The sequence below is a fragment of the Oculina patagonica genome, chromosome 13 (assembly GCF_052425735.1).
Source record: "Oculina patagonica isolate OP01 chromosome 13, crgOcupat, whole genome shotgun sequence".
NCBI classification, from domain to species: Eukaryota; Metazoa; Cnidaria; class Anthozoa; order Scleractinia; family Oculinidae; genus Oculina; species Oculina patagonica.
Genome location: NC_135770.1, coordinates 8,572,263 through 8,592,658, shown reverse-complemented (window position 1 = coordinate 8,592,658; position 20,396 = coordinate 8,572,263). Strand labels below are relative to the sequence as shown.

At 38.8% G+C, this 20,396-nt stretch overlaps 3 protein-coding genes across 4 annotated transcripts in view; 2 read left to right on the top strand and 1 right to left on the bottom strand.

Annotated features, from left to right (window-relative positions):
- Window positions 1-20,396, top strand: part of LOC144635075 (tumor necrosis factor ligand superfamily member 14-like) — a 255,865-nt gene that overhangs the window by 34,826 nt on the left and 200,643 nt on the right. The gene's annotated exons all lie outside the window — the stretch shown is intronic.
- LOC144636647 (uncharacterized) lies at window positions 670-2,083 on the bottom strand. Its single transcript, XM_078495835.1, has one exon. It carries the CDS (start codon window positions 1,996-1,998, stop codon window positions 1,261-1,263), a length of 738 nt encoding a protein of 245 aa, XP_078351961.1. The 5' UTR covers window positions 1,999-2,083; the 3' UTR covers window positions 670-1,260.
- Window positions 3,686-5,467, top strand: LOC144636203 (uncharacterized). Its single transcript, XM_078495356.1, has one exon. The coding sequence runs from the start codon at window positions 4,072-4,074 to the stop codon at window positions 5,464-5,466; it is 1,395 nt and encodes a 464-aa protein (XP_078351482.1). The 5' UTR covers window positions 3,686-4,071; the 3' UTR covers window position 5,467.

Here is a 20,396-nt window from a genome sequence, read left to right as displayed (position 1 = left end):
CCCCGCTGGAGGGGATAGTTGTATTGCCCAAAAACACAACGCATGTGCCCCGGCCAAGGCTCGAACGGCACCGCTCGATCCGGAGTCCAAGGCATATATTTTACACCATTACACCACCACTCCTCCTTCTAAGGTGGGTTAACTAATTGTCTTAATTGTCCATCCACGAAATATATGCATTCAGTTGCTATGGCTTTGCACAAAATTTTTATTTTCACGTGAAAGGACTGATGGTAGATGCATCAAGAAAGTGTTTTTTCGGCACTACATATGTCAGTTCGCAGACACCGAGTACAGAGCTTAGAAATAAAGAACTGATATAAAGTCGCATTGGGAAAATGAAAGGAATTTTTGATTCCCACTGAATTAACTGAACGTCAAATGCCTCAGTCTTAGGCCCCGTCCATATTAGTCCGGATAAATATGAAAACAGAGTTTTCGCCCAGGAAACGGATAAAATGTTTTCCGTCCGCATTAATTAATCCGGATAAATTTGAAAACGAAACGTCACATCGGATCCAGATTAATGGTAGAGCATGCGTACATGACTCGAGCACGCGCACGCACTAAATTCAGAAAAATTAAGGTTTACTTATTGACGAATATATATTAGTCAGATAAAAAACCCTGCTTTTAACCATTAGACAGAATATTTTGTCATTTATTTTCTTTTTCATTTTAGAAAAGTAGTTATACATTTTTACATATTGTACATTGCAAAATGGTGCTACAGTATTCGATGTTCCGTTATATACATAATTAATCTTTGGTTCGATATATTTGTCATGGAATATTAGCTCTGTATTGGAGCGCCAATTTGAAATCGGTACTCGACTCTCACATAGACTATTCTTCTGCGATGAGTTGAAGAAGTTAAAGGTTTCGTGCGGAATAACCACAAAAGGAATTGTGCTGGGATCAATAAATTATATCACACTCCACCTCTCGCTGTTTCAGGTTACAATATGGCAAACCGTCTGATAAAATGTTTCGCATGTTCATTGAAAGTTAAATTTGCAAATTAACTGTGCACTGATTATCAGCCCGCTTTTGCAATTGCGCCTGAATGCATAAATCTCAGTTGGTAGAGTGCGGGCGCTGTCGTTTTATTGCTCTAGACCTAAAACATTCCCAAATGCTCATCTCGCAGGCTAATCTTTTAAAGGTCATTCAAAGGAGAGGAACAAAACGCCATTCTGGAATTAACAGCTTTCTCTAGCTCTTCTAGGTAAATTTGGTGAACTTGTATAGACTTTTAATTTAAATTTTAGGTAATTTTACGTGGTTAGATTTGCTACTGGAAATTACTCCTGTGTCTGGAGTGACTGTCACGTTAATTTTCGGAAGTTTTGTGTTGATAGGAGGCAATCCCTGCGTTATTGAGTTGCCTCTTTTTGGTTCAGTGACGGGAACGTTGTATACAATGTTATGAATTGTATTTGCCCGTGCTCTGCCGACTTCGTCACTTTCCTGGACTCCTTCGGACTCATTTGTTCCTTTGCTGTCCACCTTTCCTTTTTTCTTTTGATCATTGTCTGCAGGATTTAACGCTTTCACCGCGTTCTCGATCTTCGGGAGCCCGAATGTCCACGTGAAATATTCCGATTCGTGCGACAAAGTTCTTCGTAAAATTTTCGGTACGTTCTTCTGAGTGCAGTTCACCTCTGGAAGAGCGAACTTTTTCTCAAGTTTAATGGTCATGGCGCCTCTGTTTCCAGGATTTGTCACCTTCATTTCTTTTGCAATGTCATCAATGCTTTTGTTGTCGCGTTCTCGCTGTTTTGCCTCTTTTGCCAAGTTTATCTGTTCGCGTTTTATTCGAAACAGCTCGTTTCGTAGTTGTCTCTCTTCTAGTTTATAAGAGATGTACGTCTGAAGTTTGGAACGGTCGAGGTCTTTCTGCAGCAACGATAACTCTTTCTCGCCCTCGTGGCAGATAACCAAAGCTTTCTCGTACACTGACTGCCTTTCCTTACCAGAATAATCTCCAGAAGGCATAATTCAGACCAACGTACTCCACGCGAGAAGCCGCGATCTCAGTTCACTGTTAAAAGTCACTGAGAAGACAACGTCCGAAGTAACCTCTTCATCTAACATTAGAGCTTCCACCACAGTTCAAAATTGTCCATTTTCTTCTACGCTGGTTAATTTAACTACATGTAATTAAATCTAGCAGGTGTCTTGAAATTAAAGTTAAACAAACTGCTAGACTTTCATCGAGGAAGTTATTTGTAGCGCGCGCCACAAAATGTACATTTGGCAAACACTTGCGTCGTTGTGTACATAGGTTTTTTTCCTGGCTGTTTGCCTTGTTCATTACCTCTGGCTTTATTGTCTGTGTATTTTATTGTTCTTCACGCTTTCGGCTTTGTACAGAAATTGAAAGCACTTTTCTAGACACCGTAATCTCGTTTGTGCGAATGTAAATGCAAACTCGGTTTTCTAACCCTCTTCTTTTAATCAATGTTCATTTTGTTATGAATTCGTTCCACATGTTTATTTGTCCATCGTCAATCAAAACTTGTGGCAATATTGACACAATTTTACCTGTCTCTGTGCATTCTAGCGGATTTATTTCAACAAAAGTAAATAACTTTTCAGGTTGAAAGGCAAATAGAATAATTAACAAGAGCCATTGCATTGTTCTTGCCGTCGTGGATTGGAATAATCAACGGTCGGTGTGTTTTGTGGGATTAACTTGTTTGTTGTGAAGCAACCTTAAGAAATTAAATGCGAAAGAAATCAATTGTTAGCCAGTGATTGAATTGACACTGCAGCTGCAAAATACGCTGACATAATAAGCTCAGCTATGTTTTTAGTATTAATTTAGTATAAGCTTGTACTGATATCTTGATGGACAAAACATGCTTGAAATTGCTGCACAAAACAATTTAGAGAATAAAAGCTATAACAACGTTAACTACATGTATTATTATATTTCAGAGCAGTTGTCGACGAGGTTATATTGTTCAGTCAGTGTTGTGAACTGTTCATCACAATTTATTTGAGCAAAACTTCGCATCGGCAGACATTATAGTATTTATCATATGGTCATGTTTTGGTCTCAAGTAAGAACAGTTATTTTGTTGAAAACTAAATCAAAAAAACAATCAGGCTAGTTCGGTTTCTAGCATTTTTACCAAATGCCAAGTAAGCTCACACATAAAATGATTATTCAATGATTTTAATGAGATCGTTTATTTGTTTCTAAAGAGAAAAGAAAAAAACTGAAGAAATAATACAAGTCAAATGATAATCCACTTACGGACGCCCTGGCGCACGGAAAATATCAACAACTAAATGAAAAGAGATGACTTGGTAACCATCCCATAAATGAATAAACTCGTACTTTAATTAAGATAGCGTTTCCAGAGCTCATTACTTTTCATAGCTGTAAGCGAATCTAGTGTTTACACTGCTAAGTCTTTTAAACTTTCACTAAGAACAACTAATTCGTTTCCATGGTAACCGTTGACCCGAATTTAACAAAGAGAACCGAAGTACAAAGAAAACGTGCTTTTGGTGCTTACAGTACTCCTGTTACTAAGCTTACTTAAGCCATTTTTCATCAATTTGAGATTCCCTTGGGGATTATTTGTGGTTGCATCATTTGAATATATTTGGTTCAGTGTAAACTCATTAATTAAGGTGAATGGTGTTTACAGAAAAAAGATATATATATATATTCAAGGTTGGCTAGCAAATTGGTGTCAATACTTGTACGTCGACAAAAAGAACAGAAATACGCGTTTAATTGCTCACTACGTTCTTGTAATTATGAGGAAAGCTTTACAACATAGAGGTGGTTTTCACAGCGAATCATGCGGCGGAACATGTGACATCCTTCTTTGAGCAATCCAGAATTTGGCAAAAGTTATTTACAGCCGATAAAAAAACAAAGTGGAGAGAAGACTGCAAAACGATAAATCTCAAAACAATTGCGTTTATGAAGATTTTGATCAAAAAGTGAACTTTGGAAGTTTACTTTTGTAAGTACTTTCGAAGTGTACACAAAGAGACCACAGCGGAATAACAAACACGCAAGGTGCTAGTTGCGTTATTTTACTAGTTATGGCGACTAAAGATTCAGTCACCAACACAGCTCTACAGAGTTCCATCGCCTTTCTTCAAATCCAGAAAAATGCCAACTTGAAGAGATCCACGTCCATGAATGAAGACGTGTTTAGGATTTTTCGACAGACCGGTCGTCGCATTGCTTTGATTAAGCAACAAGTGGAAAGGGAACGATGTACGTATTTAAAAGACTCGTACACTGAGAAAAATCAACTTTATAAAGAACTCGCGGGTATTTTTCATTCCAAGAAGGCAACTAAGAACCAACAAGGGACAGACGTGCTCTCGTCCACACCTTCGCAAGGGACGAATTCACGAGCTGTCACAGCAGAGAAAGCGAAAGAGCCTGGTCACTGCAGCGCACACAAGTCCATTAAGGAATTGCCTTCCATCAATGTCAACGTTTTGAAAAGATGCGAATGTTGCCGACGACGGGCGTTTCAAAAAGTCGAGGACGATGATGATGATAACGATGTGTTCGACGAAGAAGCGTATCAGTGCGATAGCCAGGCTCCAGAGGAAAAGGCCAAAGTTGCCAGAAAAATTAGCCTAGCGTCTAAGTCGTCAAACAAAAGTGCAAAAGGGAAAAATGAACGCAGCACGGGTAAACAAAAGACTAAACTGGTTCAATTCAGTCGGTACGATGACATTAGAGTTCCTGCTAATCAAAGAGTGCAAGCAGGGATATGGGCTTTGAAAAAGCAAAATGTTCGACCTCATGATCAATCGAAACAAACAAGTAAGGCAGTACGTTTTGAAGCGAATAGTTCGGCTACTAGTTCTTCTCGCCAAGTAAAAGCTGCGTCTGAAACTCCAGGTCTTACTGCAGTTGCGAGGCCAACGCTTAAATCCAGGGCAAGTATCAAACTCGAAAGTCAGAACAACAGAAACGAAAAACTACGCTTGGATGGAAACGCTTGGGCATCTCACTTGCAAAACGTTCAAGAGAAGAAAACAAATAGTAACAGTACAATCTCTGGCTTGTCAAAAGCCTACTGTGCGTTTAAAAAGTTGCTTAACAAAATGGAGGAAGATTATCAAGCAGAGCAAGCACAAGAAGAAGAATTGAGAGCTGAAAGTCGCGCAGAGTTGCCAGCCGGTAGTCGACCAGCTTCGAACATGTCCAGGAGCGAATCAAGATGGCTACCCTTGCGTCGAAGTTCAGACACACTTTCTATTCGCCTGAATTCCTGGACAATGGGAAGTCTCGAGCCTGCTTCTATGGACAGCTTCAGTGAAACCTGCGAGGAAGAAGAGCAAGCTTCCGGTTTAGACACTGGGCAAGGTGAGAATGATGGTGATTCCTTACATGAAGTGTACATTTTAGAGCAGAGTATACTGCCAGATGTTTTAAAGAATCCGAGAGACTATTCCAGACAAGAAAGAAGTTGAACATTAGCCTGAAACGTGATCTCAAATATTTCAGTGTAAATAATAAATTTTACTATATTTGAGAATAATAAACAAGAGGTAAACATTGGGTAAACTCGTCTTCAGTTTATTTACAATGCCTTACATTCTTGGATTTAACATGCAATGATTGTCAGGGTCAAACTAGAACAGACTGATTCTCGCTCTGATAATTAAACTGCCAAAAGAGTATCTGCTCGCAGGTTTCTTTTATTGCCTCTCATTTTTTGGCAGCAAGTTCTTTTGATGTGGTTTTGCCTACTTGCCCAAAAGCATGTTTATGCCTTTTTCCCTGAATGTTTGTTGCATTAGGATTATGATGAATTTTCAGCGATTTTAGTCTAGAGGCGCTTTGCTTATCCATACATCAATCACTTTCGTTAGTTTAAAAGTGCATAGTTTTTACATTAACCTACTTTTTTTACTCCATTTTATCTGTATTTTGTTACTGCCAATAACTTCGTTACCATGGTGACTACAGAATAAAAGAAGTTAGAAATATATTTACACATGCAAGCGTGGCCGAGTGGTTTAGGGCGCTGGTGTTGTAATCCGGAGGTCACCGGTTCGAGACCTGCCCTTGCCACTAGCTGGATTTGTTTCTCGGTTGTCCCGAGCTCAAATCCTCGACCACGCTTTGTATATAGCCAACTGGTCTGCCTCCTGCCAGTTGGGATTTTTAACCTTGTTATGTTCATTTATAAGTTATTTGTTTCCTCTGTTTCAGTGGCATGCCTGTAAACTAGCTATCTCGTTGAGATATGAAGCTAAGTGCATGACCACTATAAACACATATTTATTTTTTATTTTTATTATTTATTATGTACATGCTTGCATGAGCTTTGCTCAAATTTCAGGTGTTTTGCTGTTGCCCAATATTTACAAGAAGGAAATTCCAATTTACTCTCACAGCTACTTTAAACCACTCATGATCACTTTATAAAAACACAAAAACAAAATGAATATGTGCAATATACTCCGGGAAAATTCAAATTAACAAACTACTATGTTACATGTCTTATATCCTTTCAATACTTGCACATAAAAGTTGAAACTAGGTTAGCTTATCTTTTCATTTGCTGTTGCTTGGAAATTAAAAGAAGTTGCATTTGTGCAAATGCAATTTTGCCCGCTCAGAGAAGACTGGACTGACTCGAAAACCCCGACGAACTAGAACTTCTTCTCGACACACTGTCCTCCAAATAATCACAATCGTCATCATCTAAGTTCAGACTTCTCTTGTGTTTTTTAATCCGCCATTTTGGAGCCTCATAACTTGTTGTACTGCTTGGTCTTCGCTGCCTCAAATCTGAAGACCACGTCGCGCGACGTCTTCGTAAACCAAAGGTCTGCTCTTGAGCTCGTTGAGAGCCCAAAGATGAAGACCTCTCGTGTGGAAAACTTTTTCTCTTTACTGGTATTCGAGCTGTGTTAAGATCACTACCACTAAATCCTTGCTGCTGGTAAATTTGGCGAGTTGCATCCATTCGTTGAAAACCGTTTTGACCTTGGACAAAATGTCGGTCAATTCCAGTTACATCGCTTGACAGCCTCCTCAAAGGAAGCTTGGGAAGTGTTGCTTTTGACGGAGGTGGCAGGCAAAGTGAATTTCGTCTTGTGCCGTGAAGTGTTGTTACAAACCCATCAGAACTTGCTCGGTGCAGTTTTGTATGGCTGGCGACATTGCCTTGGGATAACTTGCGTACAATGCTTCCATTCGTTTGATCTTCAACTCTCTTCTCGAAATGTCTAAAAGTCTCATGCATTGCATCATCTAGCTTTTCTTCCGAATCAATTTGGAGCTCGGTAAGCTGGGCTCGAATTTGGTCGTGTTTTGTTTCAAAAGCAGAGAGCATTTCGCGCATGGTTTGGCGTCCTTCGACCATATTTTTATCACCCACTATTAGCTGAAAAGATAAGAGTGTCTGCCACCTAAGAACACCTAAAAGCAAATTGCATGTTTTGTAGTTGAACGGGAAATAAAGAGCGTTCCACAAGTTTGGTTTTGTAAAGGCGGAAAAGCAGTTTGTTTGTTTAGAAACAGTTCAGTATTGATCTTGCTGCTAGGTGAATTATTATTGTGAAGGCCTATTGGTTCGCTATTCTTTAGTGTGCCATGGTGGGGATTTATGAGCTTAACTCGTAGGTATTACTGCACATAAACCGTATATTCAAGCTCTTTTTTACTAATACTACTCAATCCTACAATAAGTCTTATGATGAGAGCACATGCACGAACTACGTGCCTAGTTGGCGGCCTGTGTCGTTGTCACGTTTGTGTTCTTTAGCAAGACCCTTATTTCTTATGGTGCCTCTTTCCATCCACTCAGGACTGAGAATAAATGTGTACCGGCAAGTTGCAACTGTTACAGGACATCCTGTTAAAATGGTACAAACTCCCCGACCCGGTATCCATGTCAAGCCACGCGAGCTTATTGGTGGTTTTAATCCGGTCATCAAAATTCTAAAATCCAAACTGTTAATCCTACAAAGCTTTCCTTTTTACATATTCTACACGCAAAGAACATAAACTCCTATGCACATTTTCGCATAGATTCAGCGCTGCATTTAAAGTTGCAATGTCACGATATTTTAAGTAATTTTTCTGATTACTTCCAAATTGAAAAAAAACCTCAAAATATTAGTTTTGTATTGTAGAAAAACAACAAAGGAGTAATAGAAACGTGAAAATAACCCAGGGTGGTTTTGACTGACAAAGATTAAAACGTGTTACGAGCAATAAACTTGATAAAACTTGCCAGTTTTTTCAAGATGGGTTGTCCATGACGTAGCTCCTTTAATTAGGAAATAAAGCGTTTTAAAATGTGTGATTTCCCGGAAAAACGTTTCTTAATTTTTACAAAAACCGATGTTTTTATCGCATTTTTCGATTTTCAGACGTGATAATTATAATTAAGAAGTGATATTTAAGGTCGCGCAGGACCCTTGCTCATTAATAAATTCATTAGCCAAATTTCCTGACGGGGTGCTATCTTGAAAAGCTTTAATTCGCTAAATTTTGAACATCGATTCCTCTAAAATTTATCAAGGATATTAGGGGATGATGGAATTACTTCATGATTGTCTTTTTACTGAGAGATGACCTTTGACTGTGATGTTACAAGCTCTTAAAAGTTTAACTGCAGCTAATGCGATTTTGTGTCCAAGTTTTCAGCTAGAAGAGCACACCGGATTAAATGATTATATAACCTAGTGATAAATCATAACCTCTTTTGTGTTCTGACAAGAACGAAATTTTTGATTTCAAAAACCGCTTGGAGTTTATGGCTTTTTTACTCTCTAAAGAGAGTAGAGATGTGAAATCTAAACTTTGAAACGTGCCACCTTCATTTTGAGAAGGACATTTCAAAATTCGCTCTTGTCAGAACACAAAAGAATACACCAAGTTTGTGTTCTCGAAGATCAACTCCTGAAAGTCTATATCGGCGGAGGACACAGGTTTTTAGGCTTCCGAAGACCTTCCGAGTCAATGTTTACAACAACGTGTGCTATATTCAAAGCTGTGAATATAATTATGATAATTCGCTTTGTCCCAGCGCACGAGACACAAAGCTAAGAACAATAGCGCGTAATTACTTGTACAAAGAACCGTAAGAAAACAATATCATGAATATTTCGTTTGTTTTCGGCTTCAGTCGTCGCAGTTCGTGCATACTCTTTAAATAAATACATACATAATGACTGCAAGGGTCCTGCGCGACCTTAAGTGAAAGCGAATAATAATAATGGTAGAATCTACTTTACTGATTGTGCAGTTCTATAGCCGCCATGTTTGTGCCCCAAAGAGGAACACAAACATGGCGGTTACTTAATACTGTTATTTTTTTGTAATTAGTATTGGTAATCAAATGGTGACGAGTGAAATTAGGAAATAATTTCACGCGCGCTTTGTCAAAATGCTAATAATTTCCCGAGCCTTTAGGCGAGGGAAATTATTAGCATTTTGACAAAATGCAAGTGAAATTATTTTCTAATTTCACGAGTATACCATTTGATTACATTTTAATATCAGAGGTGACAAATTACGCTTGCAATCGTAGGTTTTTTGACTGGTATATTACATCGCGAACTCCGAGCTTTGAAAAGTTGAAAGCATACATTTTGCTCAAGTTCGCAAGTTTTTTAGTCTTTGAAGAAAACCTTTTCGAGATTTCTTTTTCCTGTTGACAAAAAGTTTCAAAGATGAATCAACGGTCAATTATTTCTCACTAGGATTGAGTGAACTGAAAACGGTGCTCGTATAAAACGGTCAAAAATCCGCTCGATGCCATTTATGTAATTGGCTTAAGTCTAGAAGACGTTTTGACGTTTTGAAATAGAAAATATCATCAACCAGCTAGCTGGCTAAGATAAAATTCAAGCGAAAATGTACAAAGTTTAAGCTTTAAGCTTTGTTCTTTGCAAATAAACGGACAGTTTTTGTATAACTTATGAAAACCACAAATCGGCACGTGTAAATGGGGCTTAAAGCCCCATTTCCACGTGCTAAAAAATCAGCACGGCTTTGCAAATTTTTGGCACCGTGACCAAACCATTTGGGCACGGCACTACCCATTTACACGACCAAAACAAGAAGGTTTTCTCCTGCTAGGCACGGTTCCAATTTCCATCAATTTTCTTCCCGATAAATGGCAGGAAAATGTTTTTCTGACATTGTTCATCGTGGTTTCAGTACAAAACGCGAATTTTATCGCCAAGGAACGAGTTGTCAACAATTCAACATATTAAATAGTGTTCAAGGGCAAAACAAATCGACATCTGAAAGAAGCTGACGAGATCAGAAGAAGAGGAAAAAAAATGGCTCTTTGGAGTGATGGTGGACGTGGCTTTCACACAACGATTTCTTTTGAAAGCAGGAGCTTTCCCTTATTTTTCTTCCTCGGTGGCATTCTCATCCCCCAGAACTTCTCGGTTTCACACTAGTACTCTTTTCTTCGACCACGTGACCAAAATTAACGAGGGCTCTTGGGACGAAGATGCTGCAGTGTCGCCATTTTCGTGCAAACTACGCATGCGTCACACTTGTGTTCGGAGGTAGTCTCGGCATAAATAAAAATATGGACACTGGTGTCACAATACATTTGGGACCGATACGTTTACACGTCGATAATTGGAAGTGCCGTGCCCAAAATTGTCAGCACGGTGCCAAAAATTTGCCGTGCCGTGCCGAGTGTCTTGCGTGTGTGTAAATGGGGTTTATACTAAGGTTAGAGTTGAGGCTGGTTTAAAAGAAAAAGCACAAGCATAAGAATAATCGCATTCTTCTTATGTTGTCGTCACTCTGAATAAGCATAAGCGCAAGAAAACAAAATTGTTCGATCCTCTTGTGCTTATATGCTATTGTTTATTCCTAGTGAGAACAGCATAAGGAGAATGAGAATGCTTGTCCTACTAATGCCTGTGGTTATGCCCTGTGAAAACCGGCATTTATATATATATTTAGTAGAAACTCAGCTGTGTTCTATTGGAAATCCGCGAATCTGATTGGTTCTCCCACTGTTTTCTATTTACCTACTAGAAGATGGTTTTCTATGTTCTATAAGAAAATAATGCACGCTTGAGGTCTATAAAAGCTGCTAGTGGATGCCCGAGCCGTCAGGCGAGGGCATTCAGCTGCTTTTCTAGACCTCAAAAGTGCATTATTTTCTTATAGGACGTAGGAAAACCATCTTCTAGTGGGTTTAGAATATAGCATTAAAAAGTGCACAGAACTTACAAGACTCGCGGCCGCTCACGGCATTTACAACGCACGCAACATTGGTAAAAGTGAAAGTTTAGTTTATTCTTTTCTTTGGCGGCTTCTTTATAAATAAACCAAGCTACCATTTCATTCATATTTCCTATTTATATAGTCCTTTCTCCAACTATTAAAAGATTCTCACAAAGCCGACAAATCTAGTTGAAATATTTACGCATTCAAGTTTGGTTACGCCTACTTCAATTTCATTCAAATGAAAAATTTTCATGCGTTCGTTTCGCAGCAAGTTTTTCAAATTCGCCTCTTATTTCGATTTAAAAAGAACAGAAGTGGAGTGTTCTGTCTTCCGATTGTGGCTAAAAAAAGGTTTCTTACCTCAAAGCGTTTCTAGAGTCCGGCTTGTTTTGCTAAATAATTTCCAATCAATTTCGGGCAGTTCACGGCAAAATACTGGCGTATACAACTCCAAAGAAAAACAACAAATTTCAACGATTCTTTCTTCATCTGTCGCTTCCTTTGGCACTGTCTTACTTCCATTTAAGCAGGTAAAACGTTCCTGATAAAAAACTTGCTGCTTTAAAGCATCATCTAAACAACAAAACAAGAGAATAGAGGCGAAGTCGACGAAGTCGTTCAGCGAAATTCGACAAACAATTCGCACATCCGGGGTACCGGGCTTCTATAGTTTTCAGCTATATTCTATTAAAAATAATGCCCGCTAGAATTCCATCGCGCGTATACAGCGGCTATATTCTAATCGCCGATAGAAAACAGTCGCGCGAGCGAGTAGCTCTTTAAGCGGTAAATTTTCTTGGTTTTTGTCTTCAAAGTGCACAATATTGTAGGTTTTGGACTGCAATCCTTTAGAGTTTCTACTAAAACAATTAGACTACTCGCCCTCGTTTTCTATGAGCAATAGTCAACTCGGCTGCGCCTCGTTGACTATTTGCTCATAGAAAACTCGGGCTCGTAGTCTAATTGTTAAATAGTCTCCCAGTTGGTTTGCTTTTTTCATTTTTTTTTTCATTTTATTAATTTGTTCCATTCTACAATTAATTACAAAGAAAACAAATAGAAGAAGAAAATGGAAAAGGGCAAAATATAGAAAGCTAAGTTGATGCCCTTGATTTAATTAAGTTTGTTTTTTCATTTTTTTTTTTTTTCATTTTATTAATTTATTCCATTCTACAATAACAATAATTAAGTACAAAGCAACACAAATAGAAGAAGAGAATTTGAATAGGGCAAAATAATGGAAGGTAATTTGATGCCCTTGATTTAAGAAAAGAAAAACGCTGTGCTCGCATGCTCGCAAATGCTCGCAAAAACCATTCGATACCCCTTATAGATAAAAAAGGTAATTCCAATAGTAGCATCCAATAACAGTGGGGCAAAATGTCCTTATATTCATTCTGAAGAAACCGGGATTTGAGTTGGTTTGGTTTTTACCCAATAAAACTTTTTAAGGGAGGTAGCAAAGGGAGGTCGTGATCACGTTTTCCATGCAATGTTTTTTCAAAATACACTGGTCATGTGTACTTTGAACAAAAGATTCACGAATCACGTTTCTCTTTTCACTTATCATGGTCTATCTTTTGCCCTTATCACGCGTCACACATAAAACCTTTGTCCTTCACCCTTTTGTAATTGCCTGTAAACAAAACAGATGGTCAAGGTCACTGCCTCAGCTGTTATAGTTTGATTATCAAGTTTGTACTTTTTCATGTGCGACGTTTTTCAAGCTGTACCAAATGAGTGTACTTTCCTGCCTCAGGGGAGCTTTCGTAGTAAGGGCTTATACTTCGAAATAAAAGTTACATTTTCATGAAGTCCAAGTGCAAAGACGTCCGGTTATTATTAAAGCTGCGGTTCAAAACAACTTCAAACAATGGACTGCAATTAACTGTAAGGACAATGTAAACACAATGTTCCTTTATTACCAAACAAAACATTTACTTAATTTATGATCCATAGACCTCTTGGTCTACGTGACTAGACTCCGTTATCAGTTGTAAACAGAACAGTTGTTTACGACATGTACATGCAGTTGTTTTCGACATGTACATAAGTTACATTTCTGCATTAGAGCGTACAATTTTTACACGCGATTGTAATGGACAGGATTTTGATTTGTCCAGAGACAGCTAGAGAAGATCCCGTGACGAAACACAATTCAGTTTACCCCGACAGTGCATATCCGAAATTTAGCGCAGAATTTGCTGAAGTTTTAAAAGAAACATTGAAATTGGAAGTGCGAGAGATGAATAATCCAGGTTTTGGATTGTACACTATGAACGAAGAAGGGCTGAACTCTGTTCAGAAAACAGAAACCGAAGGAAATGGATTGTTGATGAGACGAAAACTCTCTGTAGCTTTGGAACCCCGCGAGAATTTTCCCGCCGAAATTGGACCGCCCGCCAGGCGAGCTTCATTTCCCGCCACAGGATCATCTGAAGTTATTTTTACGCTGAATGACACAAAAGAGAGCAGTTTTCCAGATAACTGGATGTCATCTTTATTAAATGATCTACCGAGTATCAAAGAAGTACCCGAAGTAAGAAGAGACGCAGATACTCGTAGTAGCAAAGTAACGAAACAAGAAAGGAATATTTCAAAGACAAAAACGTGTGCCAGGAGTCTCACAGCGTCGCAAAATACAACTCCTCGGACCGTCAACCAAAATTCGCGGCGTTTTAATTCTGCAACGTTTTTAAACCGTCCAACGAAAGCGACTAAGTTGAAAAATAGTCCAAGAAAGAATACCGTGGTGACGGACAAGTCGACAAATTGGAAAATACGCGTTTACAAGAAAACTATAATTAATAATGACAGTGATGATGACACATCCAGTCACTTCAGTAAATCTGGTTTGCGATCACGTTCGTCAAGTTGGTCCGGTGATTCAACGTCTAGATTCCCGACGATTGGTCCCCCAGTAAAGAAACATTCGTATTAGTTTTAGTGCTGGACATTAAACTTGAAATGAACATGATCATGACAAAGTAAAGCTATGACGTTAAGGTTTCGGTTCTACAACTAGTGGGCAATTATCACGTTAAGTATAATATCTCTAAAGCAAATCGCGGTCTAAACGATCTGAATAGGCAGTCCATTTGCCCATGGATGAATTTTATTCTCGCGGTGCTTTTATACAATGCAAAACGTCGACTTATCTTTTGGGCTCCAAATTTAAAAGTCATTTCTTGCTTCTTGCAAGCTACTGCAAGTAGGCAAACCGTAAAATTCCGGTTATAAGCCCTAGACTTCTACAGCTTCGTAAGGGGTTTTGTGTGGGCTTATAAGCGAAGGAGCTTATATCCAGGAAGCGGAATAAAAAAAAACGTTTAGAAACGAGCCACGGGAGTTTTGAACGAAATACGTTTTTAAGTTAAAAACGCATAATAAAGCAACATTTAGCCCTGTTCAGTACTGCCATCCGGCAGAGGGGGCTTATATCCGGGGGGCTTATAATACCAACCAATTATGTTGGCAACATGACAAAATGTTGCTGAAGCCGAGGGGAGGTACTTGTGATAGACTTAAGTATCTCATACACGAAAGAAAGCAAATCTATTTGTTTGAATTCACGAAGCGAGAACTTTATTTCTTCAAATCTTGGCCTATGAAAGGACTACATACATCACACAACGCAGTATTTACTGTATATATGCCATTATCTTCACCGCGGGTGTACATTTTAAATGAAGATACTTTGAAGTCAACATTAAAAATAATGTAAATCGTTAGACTGCGAAACAGATGTATCAGGCAGCTTGATGGAAAAAGAAAAGAAAATGAAAAAAAATATAGATAGACAATTAACATCAATGTTTCACTCTGATGAAGGTGGACAGACTGAGGCTACCGAAAATTTAGTGACAGTTAGAACTCAGATCGGATGAATGTTAACTCGATGGTAATTAATTAATTAATAAATTAATTAGTGAAAAAGTAAGCTAACAATATAATATATGTACAAACACACAGACACGAAAAGCTTGAGAGCAATTACCAATAACCAGATAATAAAGACTATGAGAAAATAATTTTGTATCCTCGGTTGGGTCATCCAGTTACATTGTAATACATCATGATGTTATTTTGAAATTCGGATTTGTTTTAGTGATTCAACAGAATGTGGGATTGCATCCCAAATTGATACGCCGATTTCTTGTGAAAATTATTTTAACTTTTTCTGCTCTTGAAAATTTTGCAGAAAAGCACTCATTCGAGGACGATCTGAATTTGGTTTAATGGGGCACCTTGTAACCATAACGGAAAGAAATTAACCGTTTGCCGTAAAAGGCCAAAATTGTAATCGTTTGCCAAAAAAGCCACCACACCATTGAGACCCTCTTTTAAAGACTGACAAAAATTCCTTGGTGGCAAAGCACTATATTAAACCAAGCATTTTTGTAGAATCATAAGTTTTTAGACCATATTTGAAACATGGAATTTCCATTTAATATATTTAGAATTGATATTTTTGTAGCTCGATCAGAACCTGAAGTGCTTCTGCTGTTGAGGAAAACTTTTGTAAACAAGGATGCCCCTCTTAAAACTTAAAGTTAAACTCTAAAAGTTCTCGATCAGCATTAGAGTTATAACTTTTACCACAACTAATATACATAATGTTACAAACAGCAGTTTTTACATTCCATTGTAACGAATGTGAAATTGTTTGCCATTTTCTAAAATAGAGTTTCCACAACTAATACTCGGGAGCAATCCTGCCCCACCTTGGAGTTTTCTAGAATAACTAGAAAAACCAGCATAACTGGATCGACGAGTTTGAAGGTGAGGGTACAACCTGTCATCATCATCGCCTATGTCAAGAGATCTTTCGTGGACCTTAATCCGCCACTCAGAAGGGCTTTCAGCGATCTTGGAACAAGATGCTCTTCTCTGGTTGGGTCTTAATCCAAACATACTGCCTGAAGTGTTCATATTTCGCTGTAAGCTCAGCGACAGCCGGCGTCCTCTCTGAAAGCTTCCTCTGGCAGGTCTAGTCATTCCGTTAAAAATGGCTATTCCTCCTAACTCTTCCCCGAGGAATTTCTTGTGGAATTTTTAACTCACCTCCCATAATACTTCTTGTCATGTCACTGGGAAAGGATTGCGAATTTGACATCTTTGTGGGAACACTGCACTGAATGTCCACGGCCACGAGTCCGAGAGAGGGGAGGGACTTGCGACGCACTCTAACCAAATCCCCTGGAGAAATCTCAGAGTTTCGTCGTCTTTGAAGCAATTGGCCTGGGTCACCATTCTCTCCGATGCATTTCGATGTTTCGTCTTCGTGAGGTTTGGCTTTCTTTAGTTCCAAAGTGGAGAAACCGTCCAACACGATCTGGAATTCTGTGCTTCTGAGAGAACTGCAAGCACTGACGCAGCGAGATGAAGTCGGTTGTTGTTGTTGGCAGTGTGCATCACCTGACAAGTCAATCCTTAATGGATTGGTTTCAACTTTGAAAGCCAAATCCATTAGATCAAAAGGCTCTTCATCACTGGTAATGCTGGTAATGCTTGCAATGCTGTAAAGAAAGGAACAACGTAGTCCGGTCAATTCGCGATCCTCATCACAAGTGACTACATCGTGAAACAAACGATCGCGACAATGGCCGTTTCCACATTAGAAGACTGAAAAATCGTCTAGGCGCAGAAGTCGTCTGACGACTGGTTCGTTCAGTGTGAATTTAAGCACTTTAAGACGTCTTTTGGACGACCTGTCCGTCCAGACGACGAAGTCGGACAAATTCAGACGGTACTTGTACGTCCAAGATTGTGTCCGTCCCGTTTTCACACTAAGACGACTTGTCCGTCTCAGACAATTTGTCCGTCAAAACGGTTTGTCCATCTCTAGTGTGAAAACGGCCAATACTTTATTATTAGGTAGTAAAGTGTTATCGTCCGGTTGAGAGTAGTTCTGAGAAGAATTGTTGTTGGTGACTAACGCTTTGACAACCTGAGCAGAAGTCATCTTCAGGTGAGTCAAGTGAAAAGTTGTTGTTAGTCGATAATGTTATAAGCCTGGCCCGTTCAAATTGATTGGTCAGTTTAGCTGTGATCTAACTTTTCGTTGGCGTGAACAACAAAAAGTGCCAGTTGGGAATGAACTTCCCCTTTTGATTAAACTCGTTAAACAATTTTTTCCACTCCTTTGGTTGCGGATTTTGCAAACTGAGTGACGGTAAATTTTGCAAGGTAATTTGTATGTAGATGTGAAAGAGATGCATGGAAAGGATTTGTTTATTAAGTGATTAAGCATTGCTAGCTCACCTTTGTCGTCTGGCACAGTTTATTGGCATGCTGTAGCTTTCTTAGCTATTGAAAAAAAAATGTACGATACATTTTAATACTTGCTCATTATATACTACGTACGGCCTTTTGTTTTACTCGAAGCACGGGGGCGATTAACTAACTTAACTAAACTACGGACACTTTATCGCGTACCGACTCCAATTATTTCTCTGGCAATGTTATCTATACCTGTTAGGGACCGTTCATTTTCTATGGGTACGTTAGGGTGGGCTGGTGGGATTTGATCTGGGTGTCGAGTGCACGGAATTTGTTTGTTGTTTTGTAATACACTGAGCGGCCTCGCGGATTTTGAAAATACAGCGGATCACGGATAATATAGCTGAAAATTTTAGCTCGGTTCTGGAATTTCGTGTCAAGAAATCACGAAGTAATTTCCATCGTGGATACCAAACGAAGCTCGGGATAGTTTGGTCGATCAAGTTCTTGTATTTTGGTAAAAATTGTCGAGAAATCAAGCAATGAATTCTGTACTGAATTGGTATAAAAAAACCTGCTGTCCGTTGCAGTGAAACTATACCAAACAAAGTTTTTAAGTAATGCCGATTCAGATTTGAACGAAAACAGTGGCGTATTGACGAATTTAAGTAAAAGTAGCACGGATTGGCGGATAAGTGTACCCCAATTTTACCCTCTGATTCAGGATATGTCTTTTTCTTCTTTCGGCGGAAAAATGTTAAGTTCCTGACTTGAGTTATGTTGAGTGGTGTCCCGATTCTCTAAAAATGCTACGTACAACGGACGCATCGGGCAATTTTTCTGTTTCTTAAAGTCCTGAAAAATGTAGATTGAAGTATCGGAAAGACCCCATTGACTTCGCTTTGTTTCTTAAAATATTCGTCGGCGTGAAATCACCTACAGGTTTCAAAATGTTCTCCGTACTGGCATCAGTAATAAACAAAATGTATTGTTGACAAATTTTAAATAATAAAACAATTATTCTCCTCAATCTTTCGGAATATTGTCTGATTTCAGCCAACTCGGCCTACGGCCTCGTCGGCTATGTATCAGGCGATCGCCTCTGAGCAACTCGCGCTCGAAAACTGTACTCGTTAACATAATTAACTGGTCAAACGTCATCCTTTCCGGATATTTTATGTGACTGTTTGAGTACATACTAAAACAACCATTCAACGCAGTGACGGTGGCTTGTGGTGAATAGTTGTTAAATAGCCTTAGTTTCCTGTAGTCATCAAACGCTGTCAACCTCAAGCATATGCCCATCGATCCTAAAAATCATCGAGCAAGAAGTTTTTCTTTACAATTTCATTAAACAAAATATTTTCTTAACATTCTTTTCATTTTAAAAGTGAAATGATATTATTAATCTTTAAAATAATTGACGTGAAAGAAGTGACCGTCAAAACAGCATACCTGATTGTAACCCCTTATATATGTAGTTGTATTAAGATGTATTGGCACAATTTTAAGGCGCGTTTTAATGTACAGACCATTCCGTCAAACTATTTGTCTAGACAAACTGCGAAATATTACACCCGCCGACAATATTATAGCATATAACAAACAAAAAAAGAAAGTTAGCATTCGAGACTTACCAATAAAGGAGTAAAATAGCTCACTTCAAAGAATCAGCACAGCTTAAGCCAGTGCGTGCAACTTTGCACGATACGAACTATAAACTAGAATGGTCAATGACTCTATCTCTAGCTTATTGTCTTTGTCAACTAAAACAAAAGCTGTCTGGGATAAAAGTTCATTCATTTGAGAAGTAACTGGATGTGGTGTAATCGAGTGAAACAAAAGCCTTTTTTTGTTAACATAAACGTAAGACATGGTAAGATGCGATGAGCTGAGCAACCCATCCAGGCGGGAGTAGAAATACTCCTAGCCGCTTTTTCCTTCTAAAACAGGGATAAGCTCCGTCCTGAAGGGCCACTATGCTCGAACACAACACAACATTGTTCCATGTCCTACTATTCCCTTTGTTAAAGTGGCTATTAAAGCCTGGTTCTCATATGATCGTCCCGATCGTCTCTGTCGCTTCTGTCGCTTCAAAAGTTTGCCTGCTCCAATCAAATCAGACTTTGCAAACGACAGAAGCGACGAGCGATCGGGGCGTCATATGAGACCAGCCTTAAGAAATCTAAATCCAGTTGTTTGTTACATAACCAGTACTCACGTGCACAAGGAAACGAGCCGCACGTGAGCGTTGTTTTGTACAAGCCATAGTCAAGGTCAACGGACATAAAACAATTACTGCCATTGGATGAGTTTTTTGTAGTAGTTGGAATAATCAAGGTCGAGGCCAGTTTGTTATCTTACCTCTGTTACCTGGACTTAAAGGAGCTTCGTCAAGGACAACGCCAGTTTTTTTTAAGTTAGTCATTCGTAATCCGTTTAAATCTTCGTCAGTCAAAACCATCTTTGCTTATTTTCGCGTTTTTATCTGTACTCCTTTGTTGTTTTTCTACGTTAGAAAACTATTATTTTGTGGTTTCCTTTAATTGTAGCACATGCATAAATCGAGTCTGATAATTGTTTTATTATAAATTGTTTTAAAGAAAATAAAATGCACTGTTGAAAAAACGAATCGATCAGCCTTGTTTTTATTTTGCTCTCAAGATGCCACTCACAACCCGTGAACTTGACTTTGGTCTTGGAAACATGGATTGCGCACGCAACCTACAGACTTTTTTAAAATCTGCATGTTGCCTCTTTTGTCAGAATATAAGCTTACGTGCATAAGTTTACCATCCACGAACTTGACCTTGCTCTTGAGATCGCGCGTTGCGAGCGCAACTAACCGATTATTCACTAATTCGACAGCAGATTAGTAAAAACAATCTGTAGGCTGCGCTGATTGCAAAAAATTAACTGTAGGCTTTAAGCCAATGAGAAGACAGAGTGACTACAA